General features: G+C 46.2%; 1 protein-coding gene across 5 annotated transcripts in view; it reads left to right on the top strand.

Moving 5' to 3' along the window:
• TTLL11 (tubulin tyrosine ligase like 11) overlaps positions 1–22,004 on the top strand; it is a 256,195-nt gene that overhangs the window by 195,116 nt on the left and 39,075 nt on the right. For 3 of the 5 annotated variants that reach the window (XM_043916940.1, XM_043916941.1, XM_043916942.1), the window contains one exon: positions 16,298–16,549. In XM_043916940.1, coding sequence (XP_043772875.1) covers positions 16,298–16,549 — 252 coding nt within the window. Of the gene's footprint in view, positions 1–2,835; positions 2,854–6,486; positions 6,491–16,297; positions 16,550–22,004 lie in introns of those variants that run through there. The other 2 variants (XM_043916943.1, XM_043916944.1) reach the window with 2 other exon arrangements.

Below are 22,004 nucleotides of genomic sequence, written 5' to 3' on the forward strand. Positions count from 1 at the left end.
CTTCCTTGCTGGACTCGGGCTTTCTCTAGTTGTGGTAAGCGGGGGGCTACCCTCTAGATGCGGTGCTCGGGCTTCTCACTGCAGTGATGTCTCTTGTTGCAGAGCACAGGCTCTAGGCACGTAGGCTTCAGTGGCTGCGGCGCGAGGAGTTAGTGGCTCCACGGTGTGTGGGATCATCCCCGACGAGGGGTCGAACCAGTGTCCCCTGAATTGGCAGGGGAATTCTTAACCGCTGGACCACAGGGAAGTCCAGAAGGTGACTTTTAAAAGCTACACAGAGCTTAAGAGTGAGGGAAAGAACAGAACATGTTTGCCAAGTTCAAGTGCTGTCAGAGATTAAATCATTTTGTGGGAAGGGGCAGAGAGCAAACTAGAAAAGAGAAAATGAAAGTCATGTTCACACGCATTGGTTCGTGGTCACAGCACTCCATTTTCCTGCCTGTAAAATGGGCATGCTGCATTTTCTTCCCAAGCTGTTGCTCGGGTTGCATTAGATCACGGATGGGACATCGCTGCGGAGATTGCACACCAAACCGTTAGCAAAGGGCAGCAGGCGAGGGCCTTAGTCACGTCCCCTGATCCCAAGCACGACGGGAGAGGCACAGGGGCAAGCTTCCTAGCTCTGTGTCATGGCTGGGGAAGTAATAACTGCTCGTTCACTAAGTTTGAACTGGCTCTGATGGTGGACTCTAAATCTATTCATCATCACCCAAGGAACCGTATGATAAAAACTAGAATTTCTGCAGTCCCTGGCGAGGGGAGTACTTTTGCCACCGGTTTCTGATTTTTGAAAAAGCAGGCAGAACTCTTCTCTCGTGGACCTCGCGGAGTGCTTCTGCTGTGCCGTCCCCATGCCTGGGCGCCACCGCCCATGAGTCCTACTCGCCCTCCAGCTCCTGTGTCTGCGGGATGGGGGTCCGTCCAGCATTGTTGCCATGACGACCAAGAAAGAGGCCAGCCCTGACTTCGGCTCTTAGTTTCAGGGAAACTAAGTAACAGACTCTCTTCTGTTTTCTTTCTTGGAGGGGGTTCCCCACCATGTTCCCGTTGACATGGAAACCTTTCCCTCCCACCAGGTGAGGTTGTCAAGTGGGGAGATTAATTTATTTGAACAGGCGCCTGGAGAGACCACTGTGAAAGGGGAAAGTGTCAGGATGCGATGGTTCTGGCCACTGTGACATGATGAGTACCCTGCTCCTCGGTGAAGGGTGGTGGGTGGGCACCGTGGCCTTCAGACCCCAGTCTGTATGTGTCCAAGTCGCTGGGATTTTTAAGCTGCCTTGTATACGTGTGGCATTTTATGAGCTTCTTTATATTCGGTTTCCATTTAGTGCTCACTATGACCCTGTGCATTGATATTATTGTCCCCTTTTGCAAATGAGAAAGCTGATGCTCAGAAAGGTTAAGTACCTTTCCCAAGGTCACCCAGCTGGCAAGTGGCTGTGTTGGAGCTCAAACCCAGACCTGCTTGCTACGTAATCCCTACAACTGTTGCCCCTCTGACACCCCACCATAACCTTGTACTTGAACTTACATGATCTCTTCGGGGTCTCTAGAGCCATCAGGGAGACATCATCTAAAAAACGTACCATGATAACGAAACATTTAGTACTTCTGTGAGAAACACCGCTGCAAACTGTCTGGATGCCTGCTTGGGGAATTAGGCAATGACAAGAGAAATTAAATACCTTAATGGATTTTGACAACAACTTTCTGTTGGGGGAATTCAAATTGCATGAAGAAAAAAAAAGTAGACTTTCTCTCTGGACCTGATTACTAATATGCATGCCTAATTTATTAGCTGCATTTTTAAAAATATAGTTTTGTTAGGACTGAAGTTCTTGGAGGAAAAAAGGGTTGAGGGTTGGAGGAAGCAAGTTTCATCTTCTTGGAGGAGGTTGGACTTGAGCTGACCTGATGTCCATGATTTTTTTTTTAGTTTATATGAATTTTTAAAAGTATTTTATTAATTAATTGATTTGGCTGCATTGTGTCTTAGTTGCAGCACATGGGATCTTCATTGCATCATGTGGATCCCTTGTTGCATTGCATGTCCTCTCTAGTTGTAGCAGTGAGTTCAGTAGTTACGGCACATGGGCTTAGTTGTCCCACGGCATGTGGCATCTTAGTTCCAGGACCAGGGATCGAACCTACATCCCCTGAATTGCAAGGTGGATTCTTAATCACTGGACCACTAGGATAGTCCCTGTCCATGATTTTTGAGGGGGGATGTTCACTGAATACGAGTCAAGTGAATGATAACAATTACCATCACTTTCTCACTTACTAAGCCCTGGCCGAGATGCTAGCCCCTCATTTTACATCCCCCCATTGAATCTGTCCACACCCCTGCAAGCGAGGTTCTACTGTCTGTCTCCATTTTACAGAACAGAAATGGAGGCTGGACAATAGAGCCATTTCCCCAAAGCCATAGGCTTAGTAAGGTGTGGAACCAGGATGACTAATATTCTTGTTATCACAAATTATTACTGTTGCATTATTGCCCTAAGAGTGGCTTCAGAGAACCCGAAGCTGAAAATGACACCCAGAGTTCACCCTGCCTGTTTTCTTGCCTCCAGGCAAAATTACAGCAAATTCTTCATGTTATTTGTCTAAAAGAATACGGTTCTTGCACAGTCATTTATCAGCATGTCTTTTTTTTTTTTTTTTTTTTCATCACCTATTAGATGTAGAGTACTGGGAATAAACATGGATTCTATTTTTGGCAAACTCAGTCTCAGGGGGAAAAAAGCCACAGACTTCAATGGCCATCGTATAAGTCCAGAAGATGACACATTTCACAAGACGGCTGCCAGTGAAGTGCTGTGGGGAATCCAGAGGAGAGTATTTCAGGTAGGAGGGATCAGGGAAGCAAGCTTTGCAGGAGGAGCAGGATTGGGGCCTGGCTGCTGGTGAGCAGGGTTTAGCAGGACACAGGTTCCCGGACTCGGGGGCCACACATATCTCCACGTGTAACTGAGATCACCCAGGGAGACTCGGCGGGCAGGAAGCAGGTCAAGGACAGAGGCTAAGCAGGCCATCTACCACAAAGGGTCCTCAGAAGAAGAAAAGCACAGGATGGAAAAACACTTGGGAGAATGCAGGGGCTTAGAACGAGAGTTGCAGAAAGAGAGTGACTGACTGCATCGAACACTATGAAGAAACTGAATTAAGGAAAGGTCAGGGGGTTAGGAGGAGAAGGCAATGGCACCCCACTCCAGTACTCTTGCCTGGAAAATCCCATGGATGGAGGAGCCTGGTAGGCTGCAGTCCATGGGGTCGCGAAGAGTCGGACACAGCTGAGCGACTTCACTTTCACTTTTCACTTTCATGCATTGGAGAAGGAAATGGCAACCCACTCCAGTGTTCTTGCCTGGAGAATCCCAGGGACGGGGGAGCCTGGTGGGCTGCTGTCTATGGGGTCTCACAGAGTCGGACACGACTGAAGTGACTTAGCAGCAGCAGCAGCAGGGGGTTAGGGGTACGTGGAGGTCCCTGGTAACTTTTGAGAGGGCAGTCTGTTTGGAGCAGTAACAGCAGAAGCCAGCTGCTCACCCTGAGGCCAGGAGGGGCTCAGCACAGAGTGACTTTCTCCAGGTCATGCTCCACCCAGCAAGGGCTGTGATTCCAGTCCTAGTGGAGGGCTTGAGAACCCCCCAGAGCTGCCCAACTTCGCTGGAAGCCTGGGAAAAAAACAGACTCTTGGGAGTCACACAGACCCAGATCACCAACTGATAACCATGTGGGGGGGCTGAGGGCGTGACCTTGAGTACGCTTTATTTTTCCTGAGCTCAACTTCATCTGATAGATAGATAACAAGAGCTATTACTTCTTGAGTGCTTACGGCACACTGGGCATGCTTCTAAATGCTCTACATATATTAGCCCATTTAATCATCACAACAGGTAGAATTTTCATCCCCATTATAGGAATAAAGACACCAAAGCACAAAGAGGTTAAGACATTTTCCCAAGGTCATCAGCTAGTTATGGACAGGGCAAGGATTCTGGCCCAAGCATGATTCCAGAGTTTATGTTAATATATCTGTCCTAAGGTCTCAGCATGGCTTAGGCAGGATGATCAAGGCACAAGAAAGTTCCTGGCTCAATTAATTACTCCCTTTTCCTGACCAACCACAAATCTGAAGTCAGGGAGGCCTGGCCTGAGAGAGGCCTATGGGACCAGCTCCATGAGTCCTCACTGACCCTAGTGAAAACTGCATGCAGAGGAACACACACAGAATTGTCTTGCGAAGTTGGTTGCAAATGCCATGAGCCCCTGGGGCAGGGTCGAGCGAGAATGGTTTTGCTTTCAACACCCGCTCAGCAGAGATTGGCCAGCTGCCGCCCTGCAAGTCTGTGACAAGTGAAATTCACAAAGCGAACAGATTTCATCTGAAATCTGGAGGAAAAAGGATATTTGATCAGGATATGCCTACTGAATCCCTGAATAAGGGTTCACTGGGTGTACACTGTATACAAAAGGGAATTAGGATTACATTGGAAAGGAACTGGATTTGGATGAAATTGAATGCCAAGAAGAATTAGAGTCTGGGCCAAGGATGACTTCTTCACATGAGTTTTCCCACTTATTGTCTGGACTCACGCAGCCCTATACTTTGGTGCAGAGCTGTGTTTAAGCATTAAAATGCTTTGTGTCGCAGATAGGCTCTGAGTGTGTAATTAAAAGGATCCCTTCATTAGCAGAACTACACGACGCAAGCTCAAGTTGGCCTTTTCTGCTAATTTTGGAGGTGGTAAAACAGAGGCTAATACAACCACTAATTACAACCGTCATACAGACAGTGCCTCGCTGTCGCTTCCAGGAAATCTTTGTTCTCCCCAAACGTAGACAGGATCTTCCCAGTCACTGGGAGAGAAAAAGTGGGAGAAAGATTCATTCTGGCAACCAGAAGGAGGGGTGTGGCAGAGCAGGGGTTAAAAATGTGACCTCAGGAGTTAGGCTGCTGGGTTCCAGTCCCAGCTCCATCACTTAATCAGCTGACTCGACCTCTCAAAGCTTCAGCATCCTTAGATGTTGACTGGGGCTGAATAGCATGGTCGTGGGTCCTCACTGAGAGGATGACTATATTCACTGCCAGTTATTTTGAACACCTACTGTGTGTCAGGAACTGTGTGGGGGCTACAGTCACAAACTGTAGGTGCCATCCTCCTGGGCTTTTAGCCTGGGGTGAGAGAAACAGTCATCAAAGAGACAGTTGCACAAATAACCACGTAGGTGTAATTGCGATAATGACTCTGAAGAAAAAATAATGGTGACGATGATGACAACGATGATGATGCTGTACAAAGCCTATAACGTTCTATGTCAAGGCATGGTTGATTTAACTCTGGAAATTATGGGAAGTTTTTTGGAAAGGGTGATCCAGAATCTCAGATTTGAAAGATGAGTGTTTCTCATGTGGATAATTTGGGAAAAAGCCTTTACAAAAAGAGGGAAGGATGCCTCCAGGTGGTGCTAGTGGTAAAGAACCCGCCTGCCAATGCAGGAGAGATAAGAGATGCAGGTTCAATCCCTGGGTTGGAAAGATCCCCTCAAGGAGGGCATGGCCACCCACTCCAGTATTTTTGCCTGGAGAATCCCATGGACAGAGGCACCTGGAGGGCTTTGGTCTATAGAGTTGCAAAGAGTCGGACATGACTGAGCAACTTAGCATGCATGGATGTGAAATTTGGATGATGAGGCAGGTGAAGCAGGTGGTGATCAGACCCGCAAGGCCCAGAGCTCTCTGGCCGAGAGTAAGGCCCCGTCCAGAGCGCCTAGGCAGCTCGTGTGGGCCAGGCTTATCATCTGAAAACTGTTTCTCCGGGATCCAGTGGAAAGCTAAGCACAAGTCCAGTCATTCACAAAGACAGTGGCCAACTATTTAGTGGGTTTAAAGAGGGATTCTGCAGCCCTTGGGGCAAAATGATTCTCCTCCATGCCTGCCAGTGTGGTTGGGCAAGTCTGAAGCTTCTCATTCAGAATCAGAGTTTGGGCCGCTCTGGTGTTTTAGCTCAACAGTGGTGTAGGGTTGTTGGGTTTTTTTTTTTTTCCCCTCTCTCTTTCTTCTTCTTTCTTCAAGGTTCTGAGCAGGAAGTCAGGAGAACCGGGCCTGCCTTTGCTACTACCTTTCACTTGATGCCACCCCTCAAGCAAAGGACTTTGCCTGGACTTTCCAATATTATTTCAAAAGGAAACTGAGATGAGAGGATCACCAGGGTCCCTTCTATTCCTCAGCTTAACTTTTGCTTTATGTGGGGAGCAGCGAACATTTCTGTGTTCATGATTCGGTGACAATGGTCATTGAGAGCCAGGCTCTCAGATGAAGAGCCGTTGCCCAGGGAGGCCCGGGAAAATGAGACTCACTTATGTAGGAGGGATGTATCTAGGTTCAGACCAGAGGGCAGGGGCAGCTGGACCCCGGGCCACCTGCAGTGAGATCCCGCAGACGGCCTCTGGGCAGTCTGAGGACCACAAGGACAGGCCAGTGTCTAGTTACCTGGGTTGGGGGTGGGGCAGAATGTCCAAAAGTGGTTAAAGAAATGCTCTATCCCCCTGTATTCCTGGAGGTATGTGTGGACCTCTCCCACTGAGGCTGGGGACTCGACAGTGAGCCTCCCAGATGATGACACATGGGAGATAAAGAGGCTGGTGATTATAATCAAAGTGGCGTGCATCCATTTTCTCTATAATTACATTGGTCCTATAGGTTAGGTGGCTTCCCAGGTGGCGCTAGTGGTAAAGAACCCACCTGCCAATGCAGGAGGCATAAGAGTCGAGGGTTTGATCCCTGGGTTGGGAAGATTCCCCTAGAGGAGGAAATGGCAACCCACTCCAGTATTCTTGCCTGGAGAATCCCATGGACAGAGGAGCCTGGTGGGCTATAGTCCTTGGGGTCACAAAGAGTCTGACACAACCTAAGCGACTTAGCATGCACACATAAGTTAGGTGCCACTTTTAGGTACCATTATTTTTCCCGTTTTGTATAAGAGGATACTGAAGCTTTGTGATTATATGACTTGCCTAAAATGACAGAATTGGGATTCCAACGGTGCCTCGTACTATCCCCAGAGCCCACGCCCCGATTCCCCAGACCTGTGTCCATGGGGCAGAGCTGCCTGGCAGCATCTCCCCCTCTCCTTGGCCTGAGTGACCGTGCATTTCACTGACTCTTACTGCCCATGCCCAAGACAAAGAAAGCCAGAGGGACCAGGGCAAAGACGCCTGCTCTGTGCAGAGGGGCAGAGCAGAGAGAGCCCTGTTGGAAAAGAATCAGATTGGGGGTGGGGGTGGTCCCTGTAAAATGAGCTGTCAAATCCTCTATCTGGAAAATGAGGGGCTGACCCTAAAGGCACTTCCAGCTTGGAAATAGCCCAAGTTCTGAGTCTGTGGGAAAGCGGGTATTAGACTGAGTCTACTTGTCTGTTCTTTTGTTAATTCATTGCCTGGCCCGGCAGGAGAATGCCCCTGTAGCACCCCAGCCTGGTGCCTCCGAGAATCCATCCCAAGCAGGGACGAGGACCTAGTCCTCTGCCGTTGCCACTGGGGGCCTCTGTTCATTCACCACACGACAAAACAGTGCATCAGTGACTTGTGTGGGCCTGTGACTGTAAAACAGGGGTTGATTTGTTGGACAGTCCAGACAGAACAGCCCCATTCTGATAAGACGCTGGTTGTCACATACACTGCGGTCAGTTACAAGCAGACAGACCCACCCACCTACCCACCCCGCTGCAGCAGAATCATCTGGAGGTCTAATCATCTGTGTGTTTGATTCTAAAGAATGCAACAAGTTTGAACTAGGCTTAGACTAAGTGCCCCCGCCCCCGACCCAGTCACTCTCCCTCCTAAGTAAGTGACCTCCATCGAAAGGGAGGAGAAAATAAGATTTCATCACTGCACTGAGTTGTAACATGATGGAGTGGAAATGGCCTGGGCTTTGAACTCAAGCAGATCCTTATTCAAATATCACTCAGCCATTTAACAGCTGAGTGACCTTTGAAAAGTAGCCTAATCTCTCTGAAGCTCATTTCTGAACAGCAAAATGGAGCCACTTATTATTATACCTAATTCATAAGGATGATTGCCAGGGTCAAATGAGATGTTACAAATAATCCACCTGACTCTCAGGTACTCAGTGCCTGATAACTCCCCGGGTGTGGAAGCAGCATAGCGCAAGAGTTAGAAACAAGGACACTGCCACCTGCGTGCCTGGGTCTCTATCTGGGGTTTACAACTTATTAGTTTCTCTCTTTGTGCTGTGGTTTCTGCATCTGTAAAATGGGAATAACAATACCTTCTGCATAGGATTTTATCAAGATTAAATGATTTAGGATAGCAGTCCCTGGCACATAACCGGTATCATCACTGTTGTGTTTTGTTGTCGATGTTACACTGTGCTATGGAGGAAAGTGATTGGGGGGTCCAAAAGTGGCCAGGTGAGCATTCTGAGGAACGTTGCATAAAGGGAAGCCAGTGGGAATAGACCCAGCATGGATCTAGGTCTTACAGGAACTGGAACATCAGCCAGATCTCTCATTAAGTCCCTCTCCTCATCAGTCTGAAACACATGCCTCACCCATCTATCGCCTTCTCTTCAAATAGGATAGCATCACCATCAAGCAAATTGAGCCTCTGTGATGGAAGCGATTTATCAAATGACAGAGCCAGGCTACATGGTAGTTATGTTTATTTTTAGTAACTTCAGCCTCCAACTCTTTAAATTAGTTGCCGGGCTAATTTAAGGGATTTCTTTGATGCATGGCTGGCAGTTTCTCCCGGAGTGTCAATGTGCATTTGAAACCCCCAAGGGGCTGAGGGGACATGACTTGGCCAAGCGGTGGGGAACGGAACCTGCCTACCTCCTTTTGCCAGTTCAGCCTCGCTGCCCACCAGGTTCTCCTGCCAAGCCACAGGATTGCCCGGGAACATGATCCAGGGCCTTCCCTCCCTTTCTGTCCCCTGTGATCAAATGCCAAATCCATCTTCTTTCACCTGGACCAGTGATTCTTAGACTTCACTCCTCATCACACTCACCCACAGGGTTTGCTGAGACAGTTTCTGAGGCCATAGGTCTGGGGTGGGGGCAAGTACATGCATTTCTAACAAGGTCTCAGGTGATGCCGTTGCTGCTCGTCCAGGGACCATGCTTTTAGAATCACTGACCTTGAATGTTCCAATGGCTTCCTTACATCGTCAACCCCCTGCTGCCTTGATTCAGCATGCATACCTCTGGCAGACTCGTTCTTCTCTGAACTTCTGATTTGCCACTCTTCTCCCCCAAATCCACCACAACCTTGTCATCTCCTACAGTGCCAAGTCCAAGCTTGCTAGTCTTAAAATGCAAGATCCTATAAAGACCCAGACCCATGCTGGCTTCCTGATCATATTCTCACCTGCTCCCTTTCATGTGTATGACTAAGACCCCCTAAACTGACCTCCTTCCATGTGCTCCGGGTCCCATCTCTGGATGCTCACCTAGCCACTCTCACCTAGCTCAGACGTTGTTTGCGGATGGGTTTGCCTTCCCTCTCTGGGTTACACGCTTCTGGGTAGCAAGGTGGACTGTGTCAACCTTACCTGTGTAACCCAGGCCTGTGGGACAGGTAAGAACTAGGGAAATGGTTCATAAATGAATAAATGATTGAAGAGATGCTTCACTAAAAAAAAAAAGGGAATTATTTCTCTGAGAGCACTCAAGCATCTTCTCTGAAACTAGCCCTTTTATTATTTACCTTCCTATTTTGTTAATTTACAAGAATATACATATATATATATATATATATATATATATAGTTTAAACATCAGAAACATTGGTTTTATTTAAATCAAATTAGCACTAGAGTTATATAGTGAGCTTCCCTGGTGGCTTAGAGGTTAAAGTGCCTGCCTGCAATACGGTAGACCTGGGTTTGATCCCTGGATCAGGAAGATCCCCTGGAGAAGGAAATGGCAACCCACTCCAGTAATCTTGCCTGGAGAATCCCATGGACAGAGGAGCCTGGTGGGCTACAGTCCATGGGGTCGCAAAGAGTCAGACATGACTGAGCGACTTCAGTTTCAGTTTATATAGTGAGCAAAGCCTCAGGTGTGTACTGAGACAGTCCTGAGTACAAATTCCTTTTTTTGGAAGTAATCTGTTTTTTTCAAAGAGTTCTGTTTATTTATTTGGCCACACCACACGGCCTGTGAGATCTTAATTCCCCAGCCAGGGATTGAACCAACACACCCTGCATTGGAAGGCAGAGTCTTATCCACTGGATTTCGGGGCAAGTCCTTGAGGACAAATTCTGATTCCTCTATTGATTTATGGAATTGGGCAAGACTGGGCAGTATCGAGGTTCTTTGGGCCTCAGGTTCCTAATCTTTAAAATGGGACTAATTTCTAGCTACCTTGTAGAACTGTCTTGAGAAACCAATGAAATCAATATATCAAGTAAGCTGCCTGACACCGAGTGTGTGTAGTGTGTTCAGTTGCTCAGTCATGTCTGACTTTGAGATCCTGTGGACTGTAGCCTGCTAGGCTCCTCTGTCCATGGAATTTCCCAGGGAAGAATACTGGAGCGGGTTGCCATTTCCTCCTCCAGGTGATCTTCCCAACCCCTCTTGCATTGGCAGGCAGATTCTTTACCACTAGCGCCACTTGGGAAGCCCCAGGAGTGGGTCTCCGATAAATACTAGTGATTTTCTTTTCAGACAGAATGGCGGTAGGGGGTTTTTCACAGGAGTTTTATTAAAGCAAAACTCCATTTTATTTGAAAAACCATAACAGATGAAACATTCCAGGATTCTTTCCCCTATTTTAATGAATCAAAGATACACCAAATTCAATTGTTTTTAAATGCCCCAAAGGACTAGTAAGCTTGATTTATATTTTCTTTACCAGTCACTTCTATTTCATAAGTCTGACTTTTCCATTAAAATGCTATTAACTAAAATCAGAATTTTACAGTATTTGTGATACCTTGGATCTCCACATGATAATTGGAATTATCTGGAGCAAAATACTATTTCTCCATGTTTTATTTCTTCCTCTGTATCAGTTGTATCTTTACTGCCTTCTTCCAGTTGAGTAAAACCCCTTCCACCTGAATTTGTGGTTTCAAGTTCATGAAAATATCTGTGGCTTTGAGGGCCCTTTTCATCTTGAGGTTATTAATTGCGATTCAGGAAGGAAGGGCAATGGTAATCACCCAGTAAGTGCAGCAACCCTTGAAGGAAATGTGAGAAGCTGTCACGGAGAAAGCAGACTCCTTCTGGGCAGCTCTAGAGGTGGGATGGGAGGCAGGCTACAGACACTGGAGGGAGACAGCCCCTGACATGCAGTCCAGGAAATCATCCCAGCCTGAGCCGTGCCCTGGAGGTGGTGGGGTCCCCCTCAGCAGGCAACCCAAGGTCCGGTCACCACCCCGGATGAATGATCTGCCAGTCAGATGACCTACCAGTGCTAATGTCCTGTCTACCTGGGACTCATTTTTTTCCTCTAAAATGACGTCGTTGTGAAAATGCTCTGGAACTAGATAGAGGTGGTGGTTTGCATGACATTGTGCCTTGTATGCTTTAAAATGGTGAATCTGGGGACTTCCCTGGTGGTCCAGTGGTTAAGACTCCATGCTTTCAAGGCATGGGGGTGCAGTTTTGATTCCTGGTTGGGAAATAAGAGCCAGCATGTCTTGAAATAGAGCAAGAAAAATTTAAAAATAAAATGGTGAATTTTATGTTATGTGCATTAGACCACAATAAAAGAAAATAGATGACATCATTGGACAGAATGATCTCAAAGCTGTCTTTAGCTGTAACGTATAATGCTTCTGGGAGGGAGCACATGGCTTGGGGGACGTATGTCACCAGACTCTTATTTAACAAAGACAAATCATGTAGATAATATCTGAGGGGGGAATGGCCGATTAAATTCTGGTTCAGACATAATATGGAATATTACATGGGCTTCCCAGGTGGCGCTAGTGGTAAAAAACCTGCCTGCCGATGCAAGAGACAGAAGAGACGGGTGTTCGATCCCTGGGTCGGGAAGATCCCCTGGAGGAGGGCTTGGCAACCCACTCCAGTATTCTTGCCTGGAGAATCCCATGGACAGAGGAGCCTGGTGGGCTATAGTCCATGGGATCACACAGAGTTGGATACAACTGAATTGACTTAGCACATGCCTATGTCCATGAGAGGTTACGCTCATGAAAACACACTTAAGGCCACAGGAAAACATGATATAATGGTAAAGTGTAAGAAAAAGGATTTAAACTACCCATAGTGTGATCCTAACTTATAAATACAGATTAAAAAATTAAAACATTAGTGTTTATCCCTGAATTGTGGGATTGCAAATGATTCTGATTCCTTTTATCCTTTTATACAGTTTTCAACATGCCTACAAAGAGCATAATGATTATTATAATAAAAAAAAAAAAACTACTTAAAAACAAAAAATAAATAAAGAACAGTCCTCTGGGTTTTGTAACCCTCAGTGTGAACCAGGATGTGCTTTGGAAAAACAGGGCAGCAAAATGGGAAGTGCCCTGGTCAGGAGAACTTAAGTGTAACTCCAGTTCACCCAGGGCAAAGAGCCCCTGCACCCTACTGGGCCTCAGTTTCTCCATCTAGAACAGGGGTATAGAAACCACTGCGGACTGCACATGTTCCATGAAGAGCAAATGAGATCGCCAAAGTGGGACGGTTCTGTTGATTGAAGAGTTCTGAGTCCGTTTTCTTTGTCATGGAGTGCATTCAAACCGTACATTTCCTTCAACAAAATCTCCTTTAACAAAAACTTAATGAGTGCTTATAAAGTCAGTGATTGCCACTTATCCAGGAATTTGAGAGCTCATTTCCGGTAACGCGGCTGCTTTTTGTTCTCATCTTTCTTCTTATAACCTTAATGTGAAAACATTTTATTTCGCCTGAAGAGTAACCACCTGACTTTTATTTACAGTCTTAAATTCAAGGAGGTGATGATAAAAACCAGTTTAGCTGAAGGGAAATTGCACCTACCCCACCCCCATCCCATCCCACTCCCCGCCCCCATCCCGCCCCCCGGGAGCGAGTGCTTCTCTGGAGGAATCAGGTCCCTCCCCTTTGTAGGAAGGGGCATTTGTTTCCTTGAACCATCCACACCGTTGAACTTTAGAAGGGGTTTTGAGCTGCTCTGGTTCTGCCTGTCCTGGCTTTGAGACCCACTTTGAAGGAACCATAACTTACAGGACCTTTTAGTCACACCTGGGAGTTCTCTTTCAGACTTGGGCTCCTTGAACCAGCATGAACAAAAGTCCGTTGTGGCAGAGTTGTCAAGTACACTGTTTCTCTATCGGACCGCTTTCCTATTTAAACGAGCCTATGGGGTAGATACAAAGCATCATAAGCTTGATATTTTATTTGATGCTTACCTTGCTATTAAAGGTGGCTCAGATGGTAAACAATCTGCCTGCAATGCGGGAGACCTGGGTTTGATCCCTGGGTCAGGAAGATCCCCTGGAGAAGGCAATGGCAACCCACTCCAGTATTCTTGCCTGGAGAATTCCATGGACAGAAGAGCCTGGCAGGCTAGAGTCCATGGAATGGCAAAGAGTCGGACACGACTTGAGTGACTGATACTTTCACTTGCTATTAAAAGCACGCTTTCCCAATGCAATGAACTCAATGAAACATTTCCCAAGCACCTAATATGTATCAAGTCCTATAGAAATAGGGTTGAATAAGATGTGGTCCTTGCCTTCAACGAGCTCACAAGATAGTGAGAGGGATTGGCACATAAGCAAATACAGTGCAGTTGACTCGAGAAATGCAGACATCCAAGGGACCTGAAAGACGATCTTCAATGTGGTCACGGGAACAGATGAGCTGGTTCTGAAAGTGGAGCAGAAATGTGCCAGGCAGCCAGGGCCAAGGAAGACTTCAAAGGCTGAGTCAGAAAGCAGGTACAAAGATACCAAGATAGCCCGACTTGGTGACTGATGGCATGCTTGGAAGTGGGAGCTCTGAGAATGAGGCCATTTAATAAAGAAGAGTAGAAAATGGCCTTGGTATTGATCTCTGTGCTGTGGGATGCGGCTCTTCTTTTCCTGGATCTCTTAGCCAGTTGGGCAGTATTTATTGGCTGTGTACACCGTGCTCAGGGTGTTACTGAGACCAAGCTCATACTGCTCGCCACACGACAGGCCAATAAATAGAGAGACAAGTTGTTGGGGCAAGGAATAGCAACTTTATTCAAGAAATCAGCAGACCGAGAAGATGGTGGACCGGCATCACAAAGAGCCATCTTCCCTGAGTTAGAATTCAGGCTCCATTTATACTAAAAGGGGAGTGGCTGAAGTCCTGGTTCTGGTCAGACTCCAGAGGGGATGTGTTAATTTCTTCCTTCCTGCAGTCATTCAGAGGTGGGCCTAGTCAGGAGGTTTCATGTGAACTAAACAAGGGTATTTTAGCTTGACGCTCATTCCACGGGAGACAGCCTTCCCAGAGACAGACCGTTATGTGTCATTTAAGCTTATCGGCAACATCCCTTTAGTGATGGACTTGCAGCAAAAACAACAGAACACAAAGGCTAAAGTAAAAGTAACAGATTCGACATGGAGTCAGATTTGTTCTTCCCCACTACAAGGGTTCTGTCTCCGGAATGGACACACAGGTGGAAAGGGTTATGCACCCCCCCCCCACCCTCACCCCATCAGCTACGGGCAGGACAGGAGACAGGGAAGGAAGAGGAGCTGCAGGTGCAGAGATGGGCACTGTCTGTGGAAGGGGGCCGGGTGGCCAGCAAGCACGAGTCTCTGCCTCCAGGCCAGGCCAGAGGGTAGCAGGCTGGGGCGGCGGCAGCGGTCAAGGCCTTGAAAGGTACAGCGTGTCCAGGGCAGTGACAAGAAATGAGGAGGGCAGAGAGGAAACCGGGAAGGGGCTTGCGTGCCAGAGGGAGGCTATGGACTTGATCACACAGGCGCTCAGGAACCTCAAAGATGACCAGTGTCAGAAGTGGGCATCTCTGCCAGGTCTGTTTTAGAAGGCGGCCTCGGATACCCTGTGGAGGATGAATCTGTGGAGGATGGGAAAGGCCAGAGGCCGGAGGCCCTGTTGCCAGAGTCCAGGAGAGGACAGACACGGCTAGGGCAGTGGGGACAGTGGACTGGGTTCCAGGAAACACTAAGGAGGCCGAGAAGGCAGAGGGAGAAGGAAGGGCTGGTGTTTGTTCTGATATTCTTTCTGCTTGGGTCACTGGCAGATGGTGGTGACCTTCGAGGAGACGGGGAATGTGGATTTCAGGGGAGGGGAAATAGCCATGTCAGTGGGAGGTACCTGGGGGCCATCCTGGAGGGTAAACAGGTGATCATTGGGTCTACAGGTGAGAACATTCCAGCTAGAGGGGCATATCTGAGTGTGAGTGGCTGTGAACTTTCTTGACTCTCAGGAAAATTTCAGGATGAAATATCCAGGCAGGAATCACAAAATCACAACACTCTAATAATTTCTTTTTTTTTGTACGAGTTCCAAATAAGAAAATAGTTAAGCCAGAAAACGTAATTGTGCCTATTCCTAGAATTGGGTAACTGATGTATCTTTGCAAATTGTTCATTGAACTGTGCCTATGGCTTCCTGCCAGCCCTCAATGAGATTTTTATATTTCCTAATTATTCAATTACTACCCATAAGTAGGAATTCGAAACCAAACCCAGACTCCTTCATAATTGAGTATTCTCCTGAATCATGAGTACAGGAAAGGAGGTTGTCCATATTGGGAAACTAAGATGGTAGAACAGAGGAAATGTATGTCTCTTGCCCTGTGGCTCTGTCCTGGGCTCAATTTTTCAGTCATGTGAGCTTGGGCAGGTCACTTTTATTTTTTAACTTTTAAAAAAATGTATTTATTTTTAACTGAGGGATAATTACAGTATTGGGTTGGTTTCTGCCATATGGCAACATGAATTAGGTATCAGGTATATACCATAGATATATACAGGTATGACTCTTTGGGCAGGTCACTTCTTTGAGGTCAATTTCTGGTTTATACATATAAGAATAATAATAGCGACTTCCCTGGTGGTCCATTGGCTAAGACTCTGGGCTCCCAGTGCAGGGGGCCCAGGTTCCATCTCTGGTCAGGGAACTAGATCCCACATGCTGCAACTAAGACCCAGCACAGCCTAATTAATTAAATAAAAGAATAGTAATAAAACACCCCCCCCCACCGCCATTGCTGTAAATCTAAAGGAAAGGAGAATTTACAAGAGAAAGTGTTCTGTGTGCAAACCCACTCTAAATGTTGGTTCTATCATTAACTACTTGTTTGTTACAGGTCTCAGCTGCTGGGGAAGCCGTTAGCCTCAAAAGAAAATCCTCCACACAGCGATCTGGCCAGCGCCTCACAGAGCAACGCCAACCCCGATGCCCACCTGCCCTCCATCTGCCTCAAGCAGGTGTTCCCCAAGTACGCAAAGCAGTTCAACTACCTGCGCCTGGTGGACAGGATGGCAAACCTGTTTATCCGCTTCCTGGGGATCAAGGGGACGATGAAGTTGGGACCAACAGGCTTCCGTACCTTCATCAGGTCAGTGAGACCAGCCCCCTCTGGCTGGGGTTCAGGCAGCCTGGAGACCAGCCCGACATCTGGCTGGCCCCTTCTCCCTGACTGCCCCTGGGAGAATCTGTGATGCCAGATTGGGCCCCGCTGGGCTGGGATTGGCCCAGCAGCTGGCACTGGGCCTGGCATATAGCACACTCTTGTTCGCTGAACGAATTAACGAATGCTACAGATGTGACAGCATTCACAACCTTGAGCTTGTGGTTAAAAAACAATTCTGTGCTACCCTGAGCAGGATCCTGAGACCAGAGATGAACAATTGCCCCTTGGACTCAGACAGATCTCATGCTTCCTAAACTGGGTGAAGTCCTCCCAGGGGTGCATGGCTGAGTGCTGAGCGTTTATGAAGCCACAGCAGAGAAGCAAGGCCTATCTTTCCAAAGTGTCATTTTCAGGAGAGAAAAGTTAAATAATTCAGCTGATTAATAATTTAATACATTTATTCTAGCATAAAAATAATGTAGTTATATTATGAAGTATAATACAAAATTTGCATAAAGCACAAGACAAAGAAACTGTGTTTTTGCCACATCCTACAAAATAGGCCATTGCCACCTAACCTCCTAAGATTATTCATTAACTTGCCTCTACCCTCTAGGGCACTTTGAGGGCCATACAGGAGCACTTATTAGCTGTGTGACTTTGGGTAAGTTAATGATGGTCTCTGAACTTCGATGGTCCTAGAAAATGGGGATGAAGCTACCAGGCCCTAGGATTGTATGTGATACATCTCAGAGAAACTACCTGCTAGTGTTCAGTGCTGCTGTTGTTTCTCTCATCATTGGTTTTAATATTTCTATCTAGTAACTCAAAGTCACCCTCTTCATAGTTTTATTCATGAAGGCAAATAATTAGAAGTCTGGAATTGGAAACCACTTTGTCATGTGCTTTTCTGTAAATGAATTTTATAAATTCTAACTCTAGCCCTCTGATACTCCTGATAGGATAGCATGTGGACGTATCAGCAGGAATTTTTGCCATCTCAATAAACCTGAAGTCATATTCGCACAGTGATTCTGAAAAGGACTTTGTGTTAGTTTCAGGTGGAAAGAAAGCTCAGTGGAAAGAACACAGGCTTTGGGGTTTGGCTTCAGAGCCAAGCACATTACTTAATAGCTATGTGGCTTTGAGCAAATCCCTTGTCTTCTCTGAGTCTCAGTTCCCTCATCTGTAAAATGGTAATCATCTCTCCCGCCTCACAGGGTTGTTATGAGGTTGGGATGTATTATATCATAAAGGATCTGGCCCACTGCCTGGTTTACAGGAGCTGTTTGTGAAATGGGAGGCTTGTGGTTATTTCCATGAGGCAGAGGGAATTTTCAAGAAAGTCAACAGGCATGTACTGCTATTTCCCTGAGAAAACTACCTAACGTGATACTCTCTGACTCATTTAGGAACTACATTTGACTTGTAGGAATAGATACCCATCTACAGGTGGTTTAAATAGTGAGACTAATTTTCTCTCATTTAACAGGAAGCATGGCAGTGGGGCTTCTAGGGCTGGATAATGACTCTGAAATATGATCAACTCCCCAATTTCTGTCTTTCTGCTTACCCATCCTGAGCATATGCTTCAAGCTTCAGAGTTGCCTTATGGTTACAAGATGGCTGCTCAAAATCCAGCCACTATGGTCGAATACCAGGCAGGAAAAAGGAAGAAGGAAGGAAGAGCAAAAGACATCAGTCAGATGCTTCCTTTTATTTCCTAGTGTCAATACAATTCTATTAAGCTGTGAGAGAGCAGCGGAGATTTGAAAAGATTACATTACTACAAGAATCACATCTCAGTTGCCTGGGGGATGGGGTGGGGGGAGGGTCAGGCCAGAAGGATAAACAAGCCAGGGGGTGGGATCTACAAGGATGAGGAGGGCAGAACTGTGGCAAAAATAAAGGTTGTTGGGGAACAGTACCACTAGAGCTTTTGGTTTTTCTAGAGAAGCTAGAAATACCATTTTTTATGTAAAGTCTCAATGCATGTATATACAGAATGTCGGTGATTCAGAAAATTATTTGGGGTTCAGTCAAAGCGTGACTGCCCATCGAGTCCTCCAGTGTGTGACCTGTGAGAAGCTGAGGCATATATTAAGAGCACTGCTATTCTTATATACAATCTGGAAAAGGAAATTCTTGAAAAGATTTGAGAACCATTCTAGCAAAGAAGGTTCTTAAAAGGCAGTCAGACGGGAACTGGATGATATCAGGGATATTGCTAGAACTCTGTCTCTGTGTGAGAGGCTTTATGATTCTTCCATCCCTTTGTTCTCTCTAATTAAGAGTGTTTGCATGAAAAACTTGAATACGTGATGTTAGCAACTAGTAGGTCCTGTAGCCATCTTTCCCAATCTGTGGCCGAGTACCATTAGTGGGAGCTGTGGTGACCGTGACAAGTGACGATGTTTCCAGGGGCAGAAGAGGCAGCTGGAGCAGAAGGACCCAGACAGCGAGCCCCTCTCCCTGCCCTCGGCACCTCCCCCGGCAAGTGTCCTGGGTGATTAAGGATGAAGGAAGACACGAAGAACACATTGCACGACGGTTAATACATTTCTCCTTTAAAAATGTACTAAGACATCCCAACAGCAACTTTGTCGTAAAAGGTGATCTTCTCTGCTTTCAGATTTGTATCTGAATATATTCCGTCTTGCCAGCCAAATTTGACAGCGAGCGTTTTCTCTTGCTAACAACTATTCTCTCTCTCTTTTCCACTTGGGTTTAAATTTCGCTTCATTATGAATTGATGATATTTGTGCCATATGTTAAATCGAACCAAGTGCCCTTCTCCAGAGCACCATGCTAGAGACATATTTGCTGGCTAGAGAACCTCCTCTCTGAGCTCCCACACAAATGGCAGAAGTTGAACTTGGCTTTCATCGGTCCTACCCACTCTTCCTCTCCAAGTTCCTGGAAGAGAACTGGAGGGAACAAAATAATAAACATTGCGATTGAATTTATTTCCAGTGACCATCTCTCATAATGTGTTGCATAGATCAGCAGTTTTAGGAGTGAATTATGCTAATGCAAGTCTGGCCATATTCTATTTTTCTTTTCCACCAAGAAATGAGAAATAATGAACTGTCGTCCTCTTGTCTAGAGTTAACTCTATCTAACCAGCTTGTCATGTCATTTCCTCAGGAGACACATAACAGTAGCAAGTATCACCATGAATTAAGCACCTTTTTTTTTTTTTTTTAATTTCATGATAATTGCTGAGGTGTGGAGACATCTCTTTTTCTGAGAAATGGAAATGATCTGCTCCTTCAGTTTGACAGCTTTCTCTGAGGGAAATGCATTTTTGTTATTTTCCTCCCATCGCGTTCCTCATTTGGGGAGCTTTCTGTGTAATTCGCTAAGAACACGTTTCCCAGACGTATCCTCCATCGGAATCTGACATCAGTTGGCACAGGCTGCAGTTTCCATTTCCGCAGCCCGAAGATGAAGCGGTTTGCCAAAACCGGAGTTTATTTCTAGAAAATGGAGGCAGCTTCTCCACACCTCGAGTGTTCGCTTCACGCCCGGCCATTCTGCCTGGAGACCCCCCACTCCGCTCCTCTGTGGTTTCTAATCCCAGGCACCTTCTAAATTAGAAAACGGCTTTCTCTTTTGCCTTTTTTTTCCCTCCTTCCGCTGCCTTTTCTCGTAAGGAGATATTAATATGCTTCCTAATGTGTAGCTGTGGTGGGGGTGGGGGGGGGCCGGTTTCTTCTCTGAGAGGCAGCAGGCTGTGTGAGAATGTTCTGGAACAGAAGTGTCAAGGGGCCCTGCCTCCCTCTCTGTCATTAACTCCTCAGTGACTTTGAAAATTTCCTCTGTTCCTGTGATGATTTCTTTCCAGTAATATCATGAGATGTTATGCCTGGGATATCAATAGCCTTTAAAAATAGATAAGTTATAAACCAAAGTTGTCTTTCCCAATCCCCACCAGCCAAGATGTTTAGATAGTGTTTATTTTTTTCTTATTTAAACAAATACTGATTATTTGTTAACTTTCACCTTACAGAAAGCTCTCCAGGAAAAAATAAGCATCTTTTCTTTCACAGAGAAGGATGAACACAAAAGAAATTCTATAAATAGGATTTTATGGAGTGGAAAAAGTTGGTTTCTAAATTTCCCATGAGATGTCAGTAGTTGTTGAGAGGAAATGGGGATGATAATTTCAAATCTTTCTAATCTTAGACTCCTAATGAACTTGAACGATTTGTGATTCTCATTCTGTGCACCCATGTTCTTCTGATTCTGGAAAGAAACGAAGAAACAAAAAAAGACCCCAAAATCCTTTCTGGAAACTGGCTGTACATCATGGAGGAAGGCTGAAAGCTGTCATGTGTGCCAGGCACTGAGCTAGTCCTTAAAATAACTTTGTATGGTGAGTCACGATATCGTCATACAAATAAGGAAATTTAGATGCAGAGAGTATCAATGACCTGCTCAAGGTCACATAGCAAAGTCAAGATTCAAACTCATGTGCACTTGACTCCAAAGCTCATTTTTCCCACGTACATTTCTAGCCCATCCTTTCTTAGGAATCTTTCTGGCTTCTCATGTTACCATATTTCTTGGACTCCACTTCCACTGAAGAATTCATCCCACCTCTCATTAGTAATTTGAGGATCTGCCTCCCAGGGCATAAGGGGAAATGGTTCAAATGATCAAGAGCTACCAAGGCCTCAGGTTTTTATCCCAGACTGTGAGATGACGTCTGCCATCCAAGAGCATATCCAAGACTCATCTGGATCCAAGCTTTGTGTCACTCACTGGGCCCAGAATACCACTTACACATAGTAGACACAAAATAAATTCTGTATTGAATGGATGGATGGATGAAAAGTTCACTCCAAAGTCTTAAACCTTAGAGACATTCCCTGCTTGAGTCCATTGGTGACCGCAGGGACAAACCTAGGAAAACTTAGTGACCCTGATTGTCTTACTCCACCCCCCAGCCTTATATCCCAAAGCATCCCAACAGTGCCTCTCTAGAGGCTCCAGCCTTTCTGGGCTACTTGAGAATCTGTCTCTGGAATCTTGGTTCTTCCTGCAGCTCTGGGCTGGGCCACTTCCCCACTTCTTCCCAAAGTTCCCAAGTCCACAGCCCTATCCTCCAGGGGAGCCCGGATGTGAATCCCAGCTATGTGGTCTTGGGCAGGTCATGTCCGTTCTCTTGAGTCTCAGCTTACCCAGCATTGAAATGGGTCCAAGAACACCTCCCTCATAAAACGTTAGAAAGCTCCAGAGAACTAATGAGCAGGAAAGAGCCTGGCACTCAGATGGTGCCCAAGAAAGTGCCTACAGAATCAGAATTCTCACAAGCATTTCATGTCAACTGCAGCCAGCGTGGATACCTCCCTTTCCTGCCCCAGTCCAGATGTTATCATCAACTGTATTTGCAGGTATCACTAGGGAGAACAAGTTACCTTGGAAAGGGGATAGA

This window comes from Cervus elaphus, chromosome 11 (assembly GCF_910594005.1).
Source record: "Cervus elaphus chromosome 11, mCerEla1.1, whole genome shotgun sequence".
NCBI classification, from domain to species: domain Eukaryota; kingdom Metazoa; phylum Chordata; class Mammalia; order Artiodactyla; family Cervidae; genus Cervus; species Cervus elaphus.